Below are 19958 nucleotides of genomic sequence, written 5' to 3'. Positions count from 1 at the left end.
TATAAAGACGAATGTTGTAGCACCTCCAGGCCTCATGGGGGCAGTGTGGAGCAGTGTCTGTCCAACAAAACACAGTTTGAGTGAGCTGGTGAGAAACTTAAATAAGACTAAAGGAGGGGGACTGGATTTCTGTGGAGCAAATGCTGGATGCTAAAATGCTAAGCCCTAACCCTGACCGGAACCCCTTATGACATCATCAGCTCCATGTGTTCCATGGTGACGGGGAGCAGAGCGGAACTCTAGCACCAGCCTTACTCATGATCGGAACCCTAAGACAAACCCCTTATGACATCATCACCTGTGGTTTCCATAGTGACAAATCACTGCCATTCATTTTAATGGGCCAAAAAAATTTAGAAAACTCAGATTATTTTAAAAAGTACACAGGTTAGAAATGTGAAAAGTATACGCAATTTTCTCCTGAACATTCTGAACATTTTTAAAAGTGAACAGTGGAAATCAGTGATAATTTGTAGGAGGAGAAGCAAGCAAAAAAAAAGTACGAGAGAACTCGCCACAATCAGCTTCCTGTTAACGTCTTTAAAGAGCTCCCTTCCTGGACTTTACGGGGTTAAATAAAAAAAGCTCCTCCCGCCCCGTGACCCTCCTTCAGTCGACTGTTTGGGATGAATTCAATTACCAAATCAAGCCCCGCCCCCGGCCCTGAGGTCACTCCGCTGTCACATGGCTTTTAATCAACGCTGCCGCTCCAGAGGAGGCAGGAAGAAACCTGATCCCGGTGGATCCAGAGCAGAGGAGGAGGAGGAGACCTTTGAGCTCCTCTCTGGGCTCCTCTCTGCGTCCTCTGGTTCGGCAGCAGAGCTTCCAAACAGAGCGCGCTCCGACCAAACGTCTCCTCAGACTCTGACCACAGAGCAGATGAAGGCGGCTCAGTGTGCACACAGCTGATTCCTGCGACCGCAGAGTGAAAACACTCACACTGGGCAGCAGCAGGAGGAGGAGGAGGAGGAGGAGGAGGAGAAAGCCAGCAGTCTCTGGGCTCAGAGCGGCCTCAGTCTGCAGGAGGAAATGATTGTAATTAAAGGTTCAGGGTCGGAGACGTTTGCCGAGCGCTCGGCTCGCTGCGTCTGTGTCAGCTGACAAACTTCAGCTCCACACGCCGCGGCGTGGAGGAAACCCGCTGCTCCAAACCCTCCATCCACCAGTTCCCAAACGTTATCCTCCGTCTGCGTCTGTCTGCGCACGACGCAGCACGAATAAATCATCTCCTAACTCTTAACGAGCGTCTCCAAACGACCTGTTCCCGCTCTGTTTGAACCTTTTCCACGGAAAAGCAACGCACTCTTAATCCCATACAGCCGGCGTTACCCTGAGCCAATTTAGAGATTTACCTGAGGACGGAGGTGAGGGACAACAACTCAGGACTTTCCCCTGGAGCACAGCTTCAAACTGTTACCTAACAGACACCAAAGGTACCCTGAAACAGACACAGCACGAAGAGTTTCTGCCCCTGAAGAACCAGTCATGTCAAGGAAAGCATGAATTTCATGTGAGCCCTCTGGAAACTCATTTGGCGACCCATAAAAAAATCTCTGGTGACCCACCTTTGGGTCAGGAACCAGACTTTGGGAGTGACTACCTTAAACAGAGTGAAAGGGGAACACAGAGAGGAAACTGATGGAGTCTAGAAAGAGGGCACCTTCAGATGGACTCAAAGGGAACCACAAGGTCGATGCTTTCTGGAAGTAACGCTCAAACAGGAGCCAAAACAAACACAGCGTTCCAACAGCTCAAGCCAAGTTCAATTTAAGACTATTTAAGACTTTTTTTAAGCCGTTTGAAATCAAATTTAAGACCAAGTCGACAACGAACCACAATTGAAACAAACAAAACAAAATAAAAACACCACATGATTTACCTGGGTGAGAGGCCATTTTAACCCAATGTTTATTTTTAATAAAACATCACTTTTTGTCTTCTTTTTAACCCCATTTTTACTGCTTTATGCCTATTTTGCCCCCATTCATCGTTTTTTGGCCACTGTCAGAAACATTTTTGTAATTTTTACATGTTTTTTCAAATTTAATATCAAATTTAATTCCCAATTTTGCTGCCAAAGACTATTTTCTTAAGCTACCTATGGATTTTTTTACACATTTTTACACTTTTTTTTTGCAATTTCATACCTATTTTGCACCTATTTATTATCCTTTTTCCACTTTCATACCATTTTTGCCCAGTTTTTGCAATTTCATCCCTTTTTTGACCTTTACTCATACACTTTGTCCCAGTTTTTATCTTTTTAAGCCCGTTTTTATAACTTTATTTCTAGTTTGCACCCATTTTTTTTTTTGGGCCACTGTCAGAAACATTTTTGTAATTTTTACATGTTTTTTCAAATTTAATATCAAATTTAATTCCCAATTTTGCTGCCAAAGACTATTTTCTTAAGCTACCTATCGATTTTTTTACACATTTTTTCCATTATTTATTTATTTTTTTTTTGCAATTTCATACCTATTATGCACCTATTTATTATCCTGTTTCCACTTTGGTACCATTTTTGCCCAGTTTTTGCTTTTTCTTTATTCATACGCTTTGTCCCACTTCTGGACCATTTTTATCTTTTTAAGCCTGTTTTTATAACTTTATTTCTAGTTTGACCCCATAATTTTTTTTTTTTGAGCACTGTCAGAAACCTTTTTTTGAAATTTTACATGTTTTTTGACATTAAATTTTCAATTAAATTTCCAATTTTGCTGCCATAATCAATTTTGCTAAGCTACCTATAGATTTTTTTACACATTTTTCCCCATTTTTTTGCAATTTCATACCTATTTTGCAGCTATTTATTATCCTTTTTCCACTTTCGTACCATTTTTGCCCAGTTTTTGCCCAGTTTTTGCAATTTCATTCCTTTTTTGACCTTTATTCACACACTTTGTCCCACTTCTGGACCATTTTTATCTTTTTAAGCCTGTTTTTATAACTTTATTTCTAGTTTGCCCCCTTTTTTTTTTGATCACTGTCAGAAACCTTTTTTTGAATTTTTACATGTTTTTTGACATTAAATTTTCAATTTAATTTCCAAGTTTGCTGCCATAATCAATTTTGCTAAGCCACTTTTGGATTTCTTTTTGCTAGTTTTTCACCTTTTTTTCCCTCTCCAGGCACTGTAGTTAAAACCAAGACATGCGTCTGCTCTGAAAGATCCTGGTGCAGCCACATCACTGATTTGTTAGTTCTGCTTTTGTGATTACACGATGTTGCCATGACAATAAATCAGTGAATTCTTTTTGAAAAACAGATACATTTTGCGAAATATTTTTTTAGTTCAATCTAACATAAATCGTATAAATGTGGTTAAATTTTTAAGACTTTTGAAAACTGGATTTAAGACATTTTAATGCCAATTCAGGCCTTATTTTTAGAATCATGAATTCAATGCCTTTTAAGACTTTTCAAGGATCCGCGGGAACCCTGAGACACACGTTGTTGTTTCTTTAAGACTGGTAATAAACCTTTAAAGCAGCCCCAGGTACCTCAAAACAACTGATACTGAAACAGATGCAAGGAGCAGACAGAGATCACCTTAAAGGGACAGGTAGACTTAAACTTTTTAAAGTCAGGACTGAAGTTAAACTCAGAGATCAGTTTGATTAGTTTAGGAACCCTAAAATTAAAACTCATGTCTCAGAAATTCAGAGAAACACTTCGTCTTTCAGAGAAACTCCAACAAACTGAGAGCGAGCTTTGTGCCAAGAGGAGCGTCTGCCAAACGCCTCCTCTCCACGCCTCGGCCGCCGCTCGCTGCTGCGCGCTCAAACATCCAAACCAGCCAAATTATTTTCCCGAGGAATCAGCCGGAAATCAGGAAACGTGCTGAGCAATCGCTCCAGAGATAATTGTGTTTTTCTTTCTCTTCCTCAGGTGTGCCAGCGAGCGGCTCGCAGGGCGGGAGGAGGTGTGAGGAGGAGCGAGGAGGAGCTGCTCCTTCAGTGACCGCTGATGGAAACGCCGCCTGTCTGCTGCTGATAACAGGTTCAGCTCAGAGACGGCGTCTGATAAACCAGCCAGGAGGAAACGGACGCTACGTGGAAACGCTAACGTGTTCACGCAGCTCGAGGCTGACGCTCAGTTCCTCCGAACGTCACCGACGAGTTTATTTTTTAACAAATGAAACAAACTTTTTTTCTGAATCAGCTGATTTACGTCTCGCTGTGAAACCAAAGACAAATTTATCCTCCTGATCCAACAAATCAGCCGAGACATTAGCTAGCGTAGCGTAGCGTGGGATTGAAACCACAGATGTCACCTGAAGCTAGCGCAGGAAATAAGCACGTTACGAGTGTTTGGTGTTTAAAGCTAAAGATAAAGCAAAATTTGTAAAATCCCAGCGCTAGCTATTTGACATTTTTGAGCTGTTAGCATAGCGCTAGATTTCCACAAGGGGGCATGACATATAATGAAATGTCACACTGAATGCCAGTTTTGTAAGTGCCATGTAACCTTGTTGTTGTGTCAAAGCTAACGATAGCAGCACGTATCAAACTATCTGATCTGGACAGGAAGTAAATTACGAAAACATTGTGCTACATCCGCTAAATTTCACAATAAAACAACAAAAACTCACTCTTTAAACAATGGTATCAAGAAGAAATACTCATTAAAGAGGGATGTAATTGTTAAAAACTACAAAACAGACACACATCACTGGTTCATGACTAGCTAAGTAGGGCTATTAGCTCTGTTAGCTAAGGCTAAAGGTAACAGCACAACAAAGTAGAACAACTTTATGGATAAAGACACATTTAAACCTGCGAAAATGAAACTTTACATAAACAATAAAAGCACAAAAAGTTAAGGAATAAGGCTACGCTTCAAACACGCCCCCTGTGGAGAAGAAGCAAAACCGTGATGCTAACAGAATTCGTGATTTGCCGAACTTTTTCCTGCATCAGTCGAGGACTAACTGCCCAAAACTTTCCAAAAGCTTTTGTAGTTCAGGCACGACAACTAAAACATGACAGATAATATTTGTTTATTCTTACATCTGTACGGGAATTTCTCCCCCTAGTGGAAACGATGAGTATTACACCTTGTTTTTTTTTTTTTTTAAAGAGCAGAAAAAGTCTGTTTGGTTTCTGAATGAAAAGAAAACAAAGATCATCATCCCTCTGTCTCAGCTTTAAGGTGTTAGCACGTCAAGATGGCGATCCTGTCGCCACGGTAACCACACAGCAAACAACAAAGAGCTCAGATTCAGACAGAAAGACCAAAACTTTCTTTTGTTCCTTCGATGTTTCTGCTTCGTCAGAAACGCTGGAGCCAAAACAGCAAACGCACGAAACCATGAAACAGAAACTCTGGTCTGAGGTCAGCCTGAAGGAAACGCTCTGAGGATGACCTTTGACCTTTGATCGACCACAAACCAGAGAGCTGACACTCAGCAGGAGCGTCACACGCAGCCGCTCAGCCTCACACACACACACTGACAGAGGAAGAGGAGGAAGAGGAGGAGACTGACCTGCATGCACGAAGTAGGCCAGGTACAGATCCAGCTCCTTGACAGAAACTCCGATGTGGTGCGGCTGCACGCACAGCGTGGGGTTCGAACACTGGGGAGACTTTACCAGCCTCTCGCCGTCAGTACTTTCGAGAGGAATCCCTTTGAATAAAATCACCATGACCAGGTCCAGGCGCCACACTTTGTCCGCCTGGCGCAGGCAGTCGATCCTCCGCATCTTGCCCTTCTGGTCGGGGTTGGAGAGCACGCAGCACGGCGCCTTCTTCCCCGTCACCGTCAGCACAAAGTCCTCCCTGAACTCGGGCCGGATGTCCTTGCGCAGTTTGGCGAGGAGGCGCGACGCCCACTTCTGCTTGACCTCGGGCTTCTCGCTGAGCAGCTCGTCCTTCACGGCGCGCTCCTCCTCCTTGGACATGCGCTTCTCGTGCTTCTTGAAGTACTTCCTCTTACGGGCCTGCAGGTTGAACCAGGTGTAGGCGAAGGCCCGGACGTGCGGCAGCAGGGCTTCGATGAAAGGATGGAATTCATCCTGCAGGAGGAGGAGGAGGAGGAGGAGGAGGAAGAGGAGCAGAGTGAGGAGGAGCAAGCTGTGCACACCTTTCAACTCATCATCAACATCTGAGAAAACATTTCATCAGCAAACGATCCCAACAGAAAGGAAGCAAGGACGGAGGAGACGAGCATGCAAGGAAGGAAAGGTGAGGAAAGAGGAAACCAAGCAGCAAAGGGAAGGAAAGAAGGGAACAAGGAAACAGTAACGAACAAGAAAAAAAACAAACTCTTCACTTCCTGTCTGACTCAAGCGCTCGCCACTCCGTTTTTTGATCGATCTGTGACGGCGGTTTAAAGCGTCTTTCTTTAATCTGGGCACAGAAAAAACAGACGCTGAATCTGCGTCTCCTAACGAGGAGAAACGACGTTTAAAATCACGTTTGGATCAAATCGTTTGACGCGTCTGAATCTGGCGAGGAGACCAGGAGAGTCTGCTCCTCCTCTCGCTCTGAGGCCTCGCACGCCGTCAGAGGAAACCTGTCATTTCAGTTTGTTTGTCCAAACGCAGACGAGAGGAGAAGAAAAACAGTTTCATCAGCGAGGAGAGAGGAGAGAGGAGAGAGGAAAAGAGGAAACGAGGGAACGAGGAAATGAGGGAGTGAGGAGGAACGCAGACAGAAAACATCTTCCTGGAAATTTTCTTATTTGGATAAAACTCCTCAGAGGGTCCAGAGCCCGACGAGGGAGGGAGGGAGGAGGGGGAGACACGGGGGAGGAGGGGAGGCTGGAGTCGCCTCCTCCTCCTCCTCCTCCTCCTCCTCCTTCTGAGCCACGTATTGAAAAAAACACTCGACTATTCATAGATCAAAGCGGCTCACACACATCTTGATACGTGCAAATCTCCGACTGAGGTGGCATGTGGATACTACACACACACACACACACACACACACACACACACACACACACACACACACACACACACACACAGAGCTAAAAACCTCCTCTCTGGGCCACAAACTTTCTCAGCAGATAATCCTCATTTTGCTGATTCCTCCTGAAAAACTGAAACTCTGTAAAAACACCGACAAACGTCCTCTCCTCAAAGTGCGATAAAAACATGGACGTGAAAAATGTTTAAACGTTAGCTAAAACGTTAGCTGATTCTTGTGGCTTCGTTTGAGACGGTCGATCTCTAAATCTTTAAAGTCGTGTTGAAAAAATGACTGAATCAGAAACAGAAGCGACTCGGTAAGAAGCCGATCTCTGGGGTTAAATCTGCAGCAGGAGTGTTATCGTAAAAGAAAGACGACCGCGTCGTTGAAGCTTCTGTCGTACGCTGACGATGTCGTCGTCTCCGTGTTTTTAATCGTCTGCTAAAATCTACAGATTAAAAATCATTAATGTATCCGTTGATTTCCCCAAAAGACAAATTGTTTCGGTAAAACGTGAAAGTTTTCTAAGCGTAGAAACGTAGCGAGGCGCGTCTCATTCTGTCGTGTTTTTGGGGAAATGTGTTAAAAAATCTTTGGTAGAGACAAAATGTTTGGAGCAATGTGTCATGTTGTCGAGTTTTCTGGAGTGTCGTGTGTTTCATTAGGCCGTGTTTTTGGAGGGTCAAGTGTCAGGAACTGAAACTATCGTGTTTTTCGTAGTGTCATGTTTTTAGAGATGTTGTGTTTTTTCTGGTATCACGGTTTTCATAGTCCTTTGTGTTCTGTAGTGTCGTTGGTGTCAAGTTTTTCGTAGTGTCTTGGGTTTTTTTTTTAGTGTAATGTTTTTTGTAGTCCTGTATTTTTTATCAGTATCGTGTTTTTGGAGGGTTGTGTTTTTCATAGTGTCATGGTTTTTCATAGCGCTGTGTTTTTCTGTAGTAATGTTTTTTTTGCAGTCCTGGTTTTTTCGTAGTATTGTGTTTTTTCGTAGTGTCGTGTTTTTCATAGTCCTAGTGTCATGTTTTTGGAGGGTAGACCAATGATTTGTCACAGTGTCGAGTATTTCGTAGTGTCTTGTTTTTCCGTAGTTTAGTGTTTTCTGTAGGATCTTGTTTTTCATAGTGTCTTCTATCTCTGTAGTGTTGCGTTTTTGGTAGAGTCATGGTTTTTGTACTTTAATGTTTTTCTAGCGTCTTGTATTTCCATAGTTTCGTGTTTTCTGTAGGATCTTGTTTTTCCTTAGTGCCGACTTTTTCTTGAGTTTTGTTTTTTATAGTGTCATTTTTTAAAGGTGTTGGGTTTTTTGTAGTATCATGGTTTTCATAGTCCAGTGTGTTCCGTAGTGTCGTTTTTCGTAGTGTCCTGTTTTTTTTTTTAGTGTCATGTTTTTGGAGGGTTGTGTTTTTCAAAGAGTCATGGTTTTTCATAGCGCTGTGTTTTTCTGTAGTGTCGTTTTTTTTGCAGTCCTGCTTTTTCGTTGTATTGCGTGTTTCTTAGTGTATTGTTTTTTTAGTGTTTTGTTTTCATAGTGCTGTGTTTTTTCGTAGTGTCATTGTTTTTTATAGTGTTGTGTTTTTTTGCAGTCCTGTATTTTTCGTTATATTATGTGTTTTGAAGTGTCTTGTTTTTTGTAGTCCAATGATTTTTTGGTAGTGTCGAGTTTGTGGTTTTTCCCATTGTTGCATTTTTTGCAGTGTCTTGTTTTTCCATAGTGTCGTGTTTTTCGTAGTGTGGTGTTTTCCTAGTGTCATGTTTTTCGTAGTGTCTTGTTTTTCGTAATGTGGTGTTTTTCGTAATGTGGTGTTTTTCGTAGTGTCTTGTTTTTCGTAATGTGGTGTTTTTCGTAATGTGGTGTTTTTCGTAGTGTCTTGTTTTTCGTAGTGTCTTGTTTTTCGTAATGTGGTGTTTTTCGTAATGTGGTGTTTTTCGTAATGTGGTGTTTTCCTAGTGTCTTGTTTTTCGTAGTGTCTTGTTTTTCGTAATGTGGTGTTTTTCGTAGTGTCTTGTTTTTCGTAGTGTCTTGTTTTTCGTAATGTGGTGTTTTTCGTAATGTGGTGTTTTTTATAGTGTTTTGTTTTTTTGCAGTCCCGTATTTTTCGTTATATACTGTGTTTTGAACTGTCGTGTTTTTTTTAGTCCAATGATTTTTTGGTAGTGTTGAGTTTTTGTATTGTTGTGTTTTTTCGCAGTCTTGCAATTTTTGCAGTGTTTTTTTTTTTTTCGTAGTGTCTTGTTTTTCGTAGTCTCGTGTTTTTCATATTGTCTTGTTTTTCGTAGTGTCGTTTTTTTTCGTGGTGTCGTGTTTGTCCGTAGAGTTGAGTTTTTATAGTGTCGTGTTTTTCAGTGATGTTTCATTTTTTCTCTCTGAGTTTTGTGATGATTTGTCTGAACTAAGGTTCCTGGTGTTGTGTATTTTATAAATTTGTCGTGTTGTTTTGTGTTTTTTGTTTATTTTTGAATTGTTTGGTTTTATCATTATTATATTTTGACGTGTTGTTTCATAGGTTTGTGATTTTAGTGTCATGTGTTGATGAATGTTTCCTCGCTGTTTCTGTTTCTCTGTGTTTTTAACGTCCTGACTCTTCTGAGGAAAATCAAAGTCATTATTTTAATCAATCAAAGTTGATTCAGTCGTCTACATTTAACTCAAGTTGATGGGACTCAATGAGACCAGGACACTTTAGTGGACCCGGGTCAGGAGGAGACTAAAGAGCCAGATGGGGGTCAGAGGATGTTTCCAGAGACTCGCTCAGGTTGGAGAGTTTTGATGCGTCTGTGGCGTCAGACGGCGTGGAGCTCGCAGCTCGTGGAGGAAACGGTTTCTACAGGCCGCGCGTCAGAGCGTCAGAGCGCCAGCTGCAGCGTCTTTTTTTACAGCACTGCTCGCTCTGCTCGCCGCCTCTGAATACACACATTGTTTGTTTCTGGAGTCGGTCCAGGAGAACGGGTCGTCTCCAGAAAACGCCTCGAGACGCCGAAACCTGCAGCCGCTCAGACCTCTGCAGGACGACTGCGTGTGTGTGTGTGTGTGTGTGTGAGCCCTCAGGCTCTTATTAGGACGACTGCTGGACGGATGATGTGTTCAGCCTCGTCTCCACACACACACACACACACACACACACACACACACACACACACACACACACACACACACACACACACACACACACACACACACATTCCACAGTGGATCTGCAGCTCGGCGCTCTGGATGTTCGTTGGAGCCACATACCAACATTCCTCACAGCCCAGTGCAGCGTTTCAGCTTCCTGAGCCGCTCACACACACACACACACACACACACACACACACACACACACACACACACACACACACACACACTCTGCTTTTCACACTCTCTGTCTGTCGGCCACAAACACAATCCCACTTAACAAGTCACTCGGTCTCATATTCAGGCTCAAAGCGAGCGCTGGGAGCCGCAGGGGGTGTGTGCGTGTGTGTGAGTGTGTGTGTGTGTGTGTGTGTGTGTGTGTGTGTGTGTGTGTGTGTGTGTGTGTTGGGGGGGTTAATCCTTCTTGTTCTACGTTTTTCTGAAATGTGTCTCCAAACAGAATAATCCTGTTTCTGAGTCCGTGTCGAGAAACTGGGCCCACAAAAACCCCCAAAACAGGAAGTGATGTCAGACTCACGGAGGGTTTCCGGAGAATTCCTGACTTCCTGCGATTTGTCGGTACAAATCACCAAACACGAACGTTAAAATCTGATGTTTTTAAGAATTATTCTTCCACCTGACGCTAAACACAGGAAACAAATTTAACCCCGACGTGTTTTAACTCAGATCACAGGATGAAGCTTCACCAGGTGAAATAAATCCTCCCAGCCAGCAGGGGGCGCATGAACACAAAAAGTTAACTTGTGCCACACAGCTTTTAACTAACCACACAGTTTTTTGTTGTTTTTTATTGTTTGGTTTTTGTTTCTTAACAGCGCTGAGACAAACATCCTGTCATGTGTTTGGAGCGACTGAAGAAATCTGACGTTTGATTTTTTCCGATTTTTTTTTTTAAAGTTTCTTGAAACATGCAGCAGAATTTCCGATATTTTTGTTCAGATTTAAAGGAAGACACTAAACTTTTCCACACATTGAATATTTTCACTAAAGCTAGTACGACACGCTTTTCTCCTGACTCGATTCTTTTACGATCTTTTGGGTGCCAATTCGATTTGAATTGCGAATCTTTAATATTTCCGATATTCGCGATTTTTACTTTTCTTTTTCAACTCCAGACCGTGTAATGTTTACAAACTTCAGGAGCCATTTTTACCTAAAAATTCACATCACATGAGTCAAACAGAAACATTTCGCCCCCCTGCTGGTGAAACTTGGTAACGTCTTTACAACCCAGATTATGAACAAAGATTAAATTAATGGATTTAATTTTGGAAAAAAAAAAAAAAAAAAAAAAAAAGATTTTTGAACAAACATTAATAGTTTTTTTCTCCCGTCCTTAATTTTGGCCAAAGTTTGAGTGAAAAAAAAAAAAAAAAAAAAAAAAAAACGTCAGACACCTAAAACAGAAAAAATAGTCAGCTTTTTTTTTCTTTTCTTCTCTTTCATGCTGCTTCCTCAGATTAAAGAGAAAAAAAAGCACCAAAGTTTTTGCTCTTAAACGTCTTTTTTTGACTCCGTTAAAGACTTTTTGAACTCTCAGACTTTTGCAAAGACAAAAACTCACGTATCTGTTGGAGCAGAAAATCACACGCCTGTCTCCTGAAGCAAATCACAACCACTCATTTCTTTCTTCTTATTTTTTGAGAAACAAAAAACTTTTTGTAGCTTTTAGACTTTTTGCGCAGAGAAAATTTTCCAGGATGGCGTGACGGACTCAACGTGTTTCTACGGAGGAAACAAACGTCTGATGTTTCTGCTTTTTTTAATTTTAGCGTCTTCGTCTGATTCAGGGAACGAGCAGTAAAGATTCACAGGTTCACTTACACAGATTACAGATTAATCTCTTCAGTCAGATTAAACGTTTTCTTTTCTTTCTTTTTCCCTAAAATGACATTTTTCACCCCTGGACTCTGAGGCAGACTTCACAGATTTTTGCAGAGAGGATAAACGCCCAAAACGTCTGGTTATTCACCGTTTATTTCCTGCAGCTTCTTCTGAGAAAACGGCTTTTCTAAGAAACTTTACGGACATTTTTGACTCTGTGACTCTGAGACAAACTGGACGGATTTTTGCAAAAAGGGTAAAAGTGAATCCACCTGTGATAACGTCTTATATCTGAGGCGTTTTTGAGCTCAGAAACTGGAAACTTGCGTCTCAAGGATTCTAAAAAAACTCACGTACGGATCTTTAATCTGCATCTTTTTGTCCGTTTATTCATCGTTTCCTTTCTGCTTTTCTCCTGATTGAAGAAGCACAAAAACAACTCAAGTTTTTCTGGATTTAAAACATTTTTCTGCAGAAGAAGAACCTGCGTCTGACCCTGAAACAGAATAAAATCTGATCTTTAATCTCAGATTATTCATTGTTTCTTTAACGAAGCTTCTTCTCATCCAGGAAACGTAAAACACGCCATGTTCTGATCTTTAAAAGTCGTTTTCTAAGTGGAATTAATCGCTTCTCATCTAATTCTTCATTTCTTCTGATTCAGGAAACAAAAACTTTCTGCCTCTTTGAGTCTTTTTGAAGCGTCTTCCTGAACGCTGTGACCCTCGACCCTGACCCGGCCTCAGAAGACGCAGATTATTGGTCTTTGCTCAGATTTTCAGCCCAGCTTCACAGAAACATCGGATCATTAAACCACGATGATTTCTCTCAGCTTTAAGAAAAGGAAACGAGTCGTTTCAAGCTTCAAACTCCTGCGTCTGATGTAATTTTCCACCTTCATGCTCAGATTTCTGAATCTCTGCGTTTTATTTCTGATTCTTTTAGCGAGCGGTGCCAGCGTCTTAAAATAAAACGATCTCCGTGCTTAAAAATCAAGATTTGACCTTTTCCTGCAGGAAGCATCGATTGGTTTGAGTTGGAAGCATTAAATTATCTCCAGCTTCGGGCGTTTTTGGGCTGTTTTTGAGGCGCTGCAGCTCCTGCGCTCAGCGAGAGGAGCGGGAACAAATCCCTGCCAGACTCTCCGGATCTGATTTGTTTGTCTTCGTCTTAAAGCGTGAGGCGGCGAGCGGCGAGCGGCGAGCGGCGCAGGACGTGTTTGTTTCCAGATCAGAGGAATCAGGTGAAACCAGGGAGAGGAGCAGGGTCCCTCTCCTTCAGCGCGGCGTGGAGGCGTCCCCCGCTCCCCGCTCTGCTCCACGCCGCGCTGACGGGTGTAAAGTCTCCAACAAACGGCTGTGACAACACGCCGCTGAATAACACACGTTCAGGGGAGCAGTGACGCTAATCCGCCCGCTGCCCACGCCCGCACACGGAGGGAATTATCGCCGTGACACCCGGGCTCAAACGCTCGCCCGCCAGGCCTCCACACACACACACACACACACACACACACACACACACACACACACACACACACACACACACGCAGCAGGGTTCTGCCAAATATCATCTCAGCAGAGTCAGTGACACCTGAGAGCCAATCAGACGAGGATCTGACCCTCACACACACACACACACACACACACACACACACACACACACGGAGGCATTAACACAGGGGAGCACGTGCAGAGAGGACGCGGCTTCCTGCTCTCTAAACGGCGTGAATCTGTCGGAGGATCACACGAAATATTGACGCCATAAAAAAAACAAACAAACCAAAAAACCCTGAAATAATCGTCTGATTTTTTATTTTTTTTTTGGTTGATGGATTCTTAATTATCACGTCTTGTTTTCCTCTCCCAATGAATTAAAAAACAAGCAAAGCTCCACTTTTTTCTCAAAAATAAGAAGCATCGGTTTAAGATTTTAAAAAAATGAAAACAAAAAAAAGGAAAAGGACGTAAAAAAATAAAAAAAACAAGCTCCAGATTTTCAACTAAATCACAAATTCAATTCACAAAGAAGTTTGTTTAAACACCATAAGAAAAAAAAAAAACACCCAAAAGTATCACTAACAATGTATGTAAAAACTGAAAAGATATTTCATATTAAAGCGCCACCTGCTGGCTGACGGGCATACCTGACGATATATATATAAAAAAAATTTTAACGAGAGAAAGAATTATGAATTAAAGCCAGAAGAAAAACACAAAAGCACTTTGTCTCAGTGCCATAAACAAAAGCAAAAAGGTAAAAAACGAGTTCTTTAATTTCAGAGTGTCGTATCAAGGCGCCACCTGTTGGATGGCGGATAAACCTGCGGCCAGTGTCCAATTATTTTTGGAAGAATAATTTCAATCTGAGTTTCAAAACAAAATCACATCACTATTTAAAACAACAAAACAATAAGAAACAGTCAGTCAACAAATTTATGGTTTCGTATTAATGCGCCACCTGCTGGCCGACGAGTGAACCTGACGATATTTTTGAATTTTTACAAGAGGAAGATTCTCCAATTTAAGTCAGAAGAAAAACATGTAAGGAGTTTGTCTCAGCGCCTTAAACAAAAGCAAAAAGATGAAAAATGACTTCTTTAAATTAATGAGTTAACGTACGAATTTTAAGTGTCTTATCGAGGCGCCACCTGCTGGCTGGGGGGCAAACCTGCAGCCAGTTTTCAAATATTTCTAAATCTGAATTTCAAAACAAACTCACAACAGGAGTGTGTTTTAACACTTTCTAAAAAAAAAAAAAAAACAGTCACTAAGAATTTAACATTCGTACGAATTTATGGTTTCGTATTAATGCGCCACCTGCTGGCTGACGAGCAAACCTGGAGATATTCTTGGTGCATATTCGATGTGAAGACTCACACATTTAAAAATCAACAGGAGTTTGTCTCAGCTGTTTTAAAAAATGTAATAAAAGTAAAAAATTAAAGGTTTCCTGTTTGTGCGCCACCTGCTGGCTGACCAGGAAAACGTGGAGCAAGTTTACGAATAATTCTGCTTTTTTTACGTGAAGACAAATCTCACGTTTGAGTGGCAGCAAACACAACAGGAGCTCGTTTAAACACCTAAAATGAAGACATCAGCTTCGTTAAAAATCTTAAGATTCGTACGAATTAACTAAATCGTGTTAATGCGCCACCTGCTGGGCAAAGAGCAACCTGAGGATATTTTTGTTTCATTTTTAACGTGAAGAATAATCATTAATTTGAGTCACAGCAAACACAGAACAGGAGTTTTTTTAAAGCCTTAAATAAAAAAATCAGCTTCATACAAATTGTAAAAATCGTACAAATTAAAAGATTCGTATTAGTGCGCCACCTGCAGACAAAGAGCAGGTTTGCAGGTATTTTCTGTGCATTTTTAACGTGATTTAAAAACATGAATCTTTAAATTTAATCCCCTCGCTTCGTGTGTTTGAGCAGGAATAAAAACCTCCTGACAGGATCACAAACGTTAAATCATCTGAAATGATTCTCCTAAAATTTTAAAAACCATCCAAACAAAAACACATTTCCTTCAAACCCTCAAACATATTTTTTTATTTCTAACCGAGCAGATTTATGGAGCGACAGTTCAGCTCCTGATTATCGGTTTTAGAGCCTGATAATCAGATTAAAGCTTCGGTTTTTCAGACGCTGAACGCAGAAACAGACGGAAGCTGGGAGCAGAAAATCAACACGACACGTCGCCGGCTTTTTTTTATTCTTTCTGGAAGAATTCAGAAACGGGGATGAGAGAAAAGAGAGGAGCTGCGGATTAAAGCGGAGGTTATTTACGGCCTCGGCTCTCTTTTAGGAACATTAAATAAAATCAGGAGCTGATTCAGATTTTAAAAATAAAAACAGAGCTTCAAGAAATTAATTTGCACGCCTCCAAAGAAACACAAATTTACCCCCTGACCCTGAACACACCACGGCACAGGAGACTGAATTTAAAAATGAGAGGAAAAAATGAGGAAAGGAGGTCAAACTTCCTCCGTCTGATCCACCTGGACTTAAAGGTGGGATCATATTTTACACAAACGCAGACATCAGCTGCCGGTCGGACGGGTTGGAGGTGTTTTTGTTCTGCTGTCACCTCAGCTCACCTCTCACACAAACACTCAGTTCCCTCCGCAGAGGCTCGGTTTGTGTCAGGCCTGAGGATCCTGCGAGGCCTCAGCAGCAGCAGCATTAATGAGAGCATTCAGAGTCCAAAACCTGCAGCTGAAAACCTCCAGAGCCTGTGATCCAGGTCTGAGTGATGCTGCGTGAGGAGCTCAGAAAATGACGCACAAAATCAGACATGTGCCAAAAAGGGACAAATTCAGACACACACACTGTCACACACACCATCACACACACACGCTCCTGTTTATCTGCAGCTGAGTGACTTCACGTCGCTGAGCCTCAGTTTGAAAGTTTGCGAGGACAGAAAACAGAAATGAGCCGCGCGTAACCGTCAAACTTTACGCGCAGGAATTTTACGCAAATTTGGATCAAGAGGAAAAATTCAAACAACAACAACAAGAAGAAGCAGGAGCAGGAGGAGGAGCAGGAGGAGTGAGCGGCCGCCCGAGCTGCGGGACAGAGTGTGCTTCAGCCCGCAGAGGCTGGCTCAGCGCGCCGCTTCACGAAACAACAACAGGAGGAGGAGAAAGAGGAGGAGAAGGAGGAGAAGCGAGCGCGTAAAGTTCCTGAAGCCGAGCGCAGCGGCAGCAGCAAAGAAAGAGTTTCAAACAGAGGAAGTTTGGAGCCAACATGTGCAGCAGGAGCGCAGAGGAGCTGCAGACTATAGGGAGCAGGCTATAGAGTCCATACGGTCCTCAGAGAGGCGCTATAGGAGCGCGCACACACACACGCACGAGCACACAAGGTAAAAGTTGGAGGAGCGGACTCACCTGTGTCAGGCATAGCGGAGAATACATATCTGAGGATCTAATCTTAGATCTGGAGGTGTGTGTGTGTGTGTGTGTGTGTGAATGTGTGTGTGTGTGTATGTGTATGTGTGTGTGTGTGTGTGTGTGTGTGTGAAGGGGGGGCGGGGGGTTACTGTAACTCCAGCCTGTGTGCGCGTGCGTGTGCGCCGTGTGTGTGAGAAAGGAAAGAACAGAAAAAAGGAGAGAAAGACAGAGAGGGTGGGGGGAAGTCGAGCCCTCCTTTTGCCCCCTTCGCTTTCACATTTCCAACCAGCGCTGAACTTTGACCCCGCCTCGGGTTACATGGACTGTCCGGACCTGTTAGAGGCCCTCCGCCGGGGCGCGCACAACTTTCAGCGCAGACACGAGCAACATCTCCGGCAACAAGAGCAAAGAAAGTCCCGCTGGAGGATCAGGGAGGGGGCGGAGAGGACGGCGCGGAGCTCCAACACGTCCACAAAGTGCATTTCAAACCGGCGGGGAGCCGCGGAGACCGGCGGACCACGGCAGCATGGCGATCCGTCCTGCGGTGCGCTGTGTCCGGCGTGCGGCGGTGCGGCTCCTCGGTGCTCGGGACGGAGGGCGGAGCAGCAGCGGCGGAGCAGCGGCAGCGTGTCGGCGGAGTCCCGAGGAGAGCAGGAGGAGAAAAAGGCGAACACAGGATCCCTGAGCTGCCAGACGGCCGCCTCGCCTCTGAGAGCACCGACAGCTGCTTTCCGTTAATTTATCTCCAGCAGGAGGAGACGGCGAGAGAGAGAGAGAGGGAGAGAGAGAGAGAGAGAGAGTGTGTGAGTGTGTGTGTGTGTCGGTGTGTTGTCCCGGACGCAGAGAGGAGCGAGCGCCACCTCCTCTGCGCTCCTCTTCCACAGCCTGTCTGCTGCTGCTCCGAGCGCCGGGACCTCCGCTGCTCCACCGCCGGACTGCGTCGGTGTGTGTGTGTGTGAGTGTGTGTGCGCTAAAGTGTGTGTGTGCGCGCGGACTGTGCGCACTGACCCTGCAGAGCTGAAACTGATCACACACTCTGCTTATTGATCAGAGGGAGGCATCGATCCTCCGCGCACCGGTTCACAACCAGAGCCCGGTGATGCCGCTGCTCCGAGAGAGTGTGTGTGTGAGTGTGTGTGTGAGTGTGTGTAAGAGTGTGTGTGAGCTCCGGGATCCCTCCGCTCTCAGATGAAACTGATCAGACTGAGCCTCATTGATCGGATCACACGAGGTGCAGATTTCTGTTTGACGCGCAGGAAACAACGAGGAAGAGGAGGAGGAGGAAGAGGAGGAGGAGGAGGAGGAAGAGGAGGAGGAGGAGGAGGAGGAGGAGGAGGAAGAGGAGGAGGAGGAGTGTGTTTTAAAGTCTGTGGTTGTTTTCTCCTCCTTTAGACCTCCAAGAAGCCGGAGCAGGTCTCCGCTGAGCCGCTTCAGAGACAGAAAGGAGTCGATGAGGAGCTGACAGGGAGAGGAGCAGATCCAGGAGATCCTCGGAGGTCTGACAGGATCCACTCACTCAGCACACACACACACACACACACACACACACTCACACACACACACACACACAGGAGAGGTCTCCTGCTGCTGGATTACTCAGATGAGGATGGAGATAAAATCCACTTCCTGTCACTTTAAGAAGAATCTGATTTTTTAATTTCTCTGAATTTGTTTTTCACTTGATGCTGAAGCTGAACTGTGCAGATTTTTATTTCAGATACGACAACTTTTCATTCAGACGCAGCTTTATTTTTAATTTCTGAGCTGATTTTGGAAAAGAAATTAACATTTTTCTCCCCGCGCTGTGAAACATTTCAGCTCCTCTGCAGGAAGGAGCGTCGTTCTCGGTGCTTTTATTTTGAAAATCTAACTTTCTAAAACTGGATCTGCAGGTTTAACTCGTGCACGGTGCAGAGGTGTCCTCTCTGAGTCTGTTTCCTGCAGGTCACCGTGTCACGCTGCAGCTGAGGCAGCGAACAGCGCCCCCTGGGTAGCATCCTCACTGCCTTCAACAAGCTGAGCAGAAAGAAGAAGAAACCAGAGTCACCAGGAGTACGGAAGCCTAGTTAGGACATAATTCAACGACACATGATTTGAGTCCTAACAAAGATAAATGTCAAAAACCTGATTTTCATCTTTCAGACTGAACCATGAGTGGCGAGGAAATGAAACCTCACCAACACATCAGGAAAAGACCTTTTTTTTTTTCCGTTAATTAAATGTGGACTCTTTGGTTGTTCATTATCTTCAACAGCAGGTGGCGCTGTGTACATGAGACACTACAATCAACCAAAGTCGTAGCAAATATTTCATTTAAAGTTTAAGTTTGGTGAAAATGTGTTTTCATTAGAGGTGAGTTGGCAAGAACTTCACGTTACGATAACGCCACAATATCACAATATAGAGATATTCTAAACATTTAACAATTTGATTAAAAACTTTTCTATTTTATTGTTTAAAAAAATGACATTGAGTTTATTTTATCATATTAAGTCAAATTATCAAGATACATTTCCGTATCATTAATTATTCACATCTGTGGTTTTTATATCTGCTGTCAGTTTGTAAACTGCTCATAAATCAAACAATCAAAATAATGGAACGGGTTATTTATTCTCCTGTTATTCTCTCTAAATTTGATTTTTTTCCATTAAACGTTTTGATTCTGGTTGACGTGTGTTTTCACTTCCATTGCTTCAATAAAAATCTTTACTCCTTTATCAGTTCATGTTCATTTCAGTGACTTCTTCCAAATTACAGAATGAACTGAATAGAGAGTGGGATACTCGTGAATTAGCTGAAATCAAGCTAAAAGGTTCAATTAAAGGTTTAATTAATCAGTTTTTGTCATGTCTGTCGCTCACTGAATGAAGTGAACGGGAACCCAACGTACAGTCATTAACCCTTTCATACTCTGAATGTTAGCAATAACCCTTTAAAAACCAGAATGTGCTTATATTCTGGTTTTTAAAAACCTTTAAAAACCCTGAATATTTGGTCATGTATATTAGGGTATCTCCGTCCAAAAGAACATGTTCCGTTTTCAAGGAATCTTGGTCTTTTGAGTACAGGAAGTCCTCAAAGACGACTCCTCTAGGGATGGGAACCTTTCACATTTAAAACGATACGGTACCCATGTCCGGTACCTGACCATCAGTATCTGAACTTAAGGGTACCAATGTGTTTA

The 19958-nt window shown here is 43.1% G+C and overlaps 1 protein-coding gene across 7 annotated transcripts in view; it reads right to left on the bottom strand.

Moving 5' to 3' along the window:
• The window catches only part of nfia (nuclear factor I/A), a 212455-nt gene that overhangs the window by 133044 nt on the left and 59453 nt on the right, over positions 1–19958 (bottom strand). For 6 of the 7 annotated variants that reach the window (XM_074667590.1, XM_074667589.1, XM_074667596.1 and 3 more), the window contains exon 2: positions 5489–6017. In XM_074667590.1, the coding sequence (XP_074523691.1) occupies positions 5489–6017 (529 nt within the window). Of the gene's footprint in view, positions 1–5488; positions 6018–16768; positions 17081–19958 lie in introns of those variants that run through there. The other variant, XM_074667592.1, reaches the window with a different exon arrangement.

This window comes from Halichoeres trimaculatus, unplaced genomic scaffold (genome assembly GCF_033239565.1).
Source record: "Halichoeres trimaculatus isolate MK-OKI-2021-1 unplaced genomic scaffold, fHalTri1.1 fHalTri1_scaffold_4, whole genome shotgun sequence".
Taxonomy (NCBI): domain Eukaryota; kingdom Metazoa; phylum Chordata; class Actinopteri; order Labriformes; family Labridae; genus Halichoeres; species Halichoeres trimaculatus.
The sequence above is the reverse complement of the archived record's forward strand: the minus strand, read 5'-3'. Positions and strand labels throughout refer to the sequence as shown.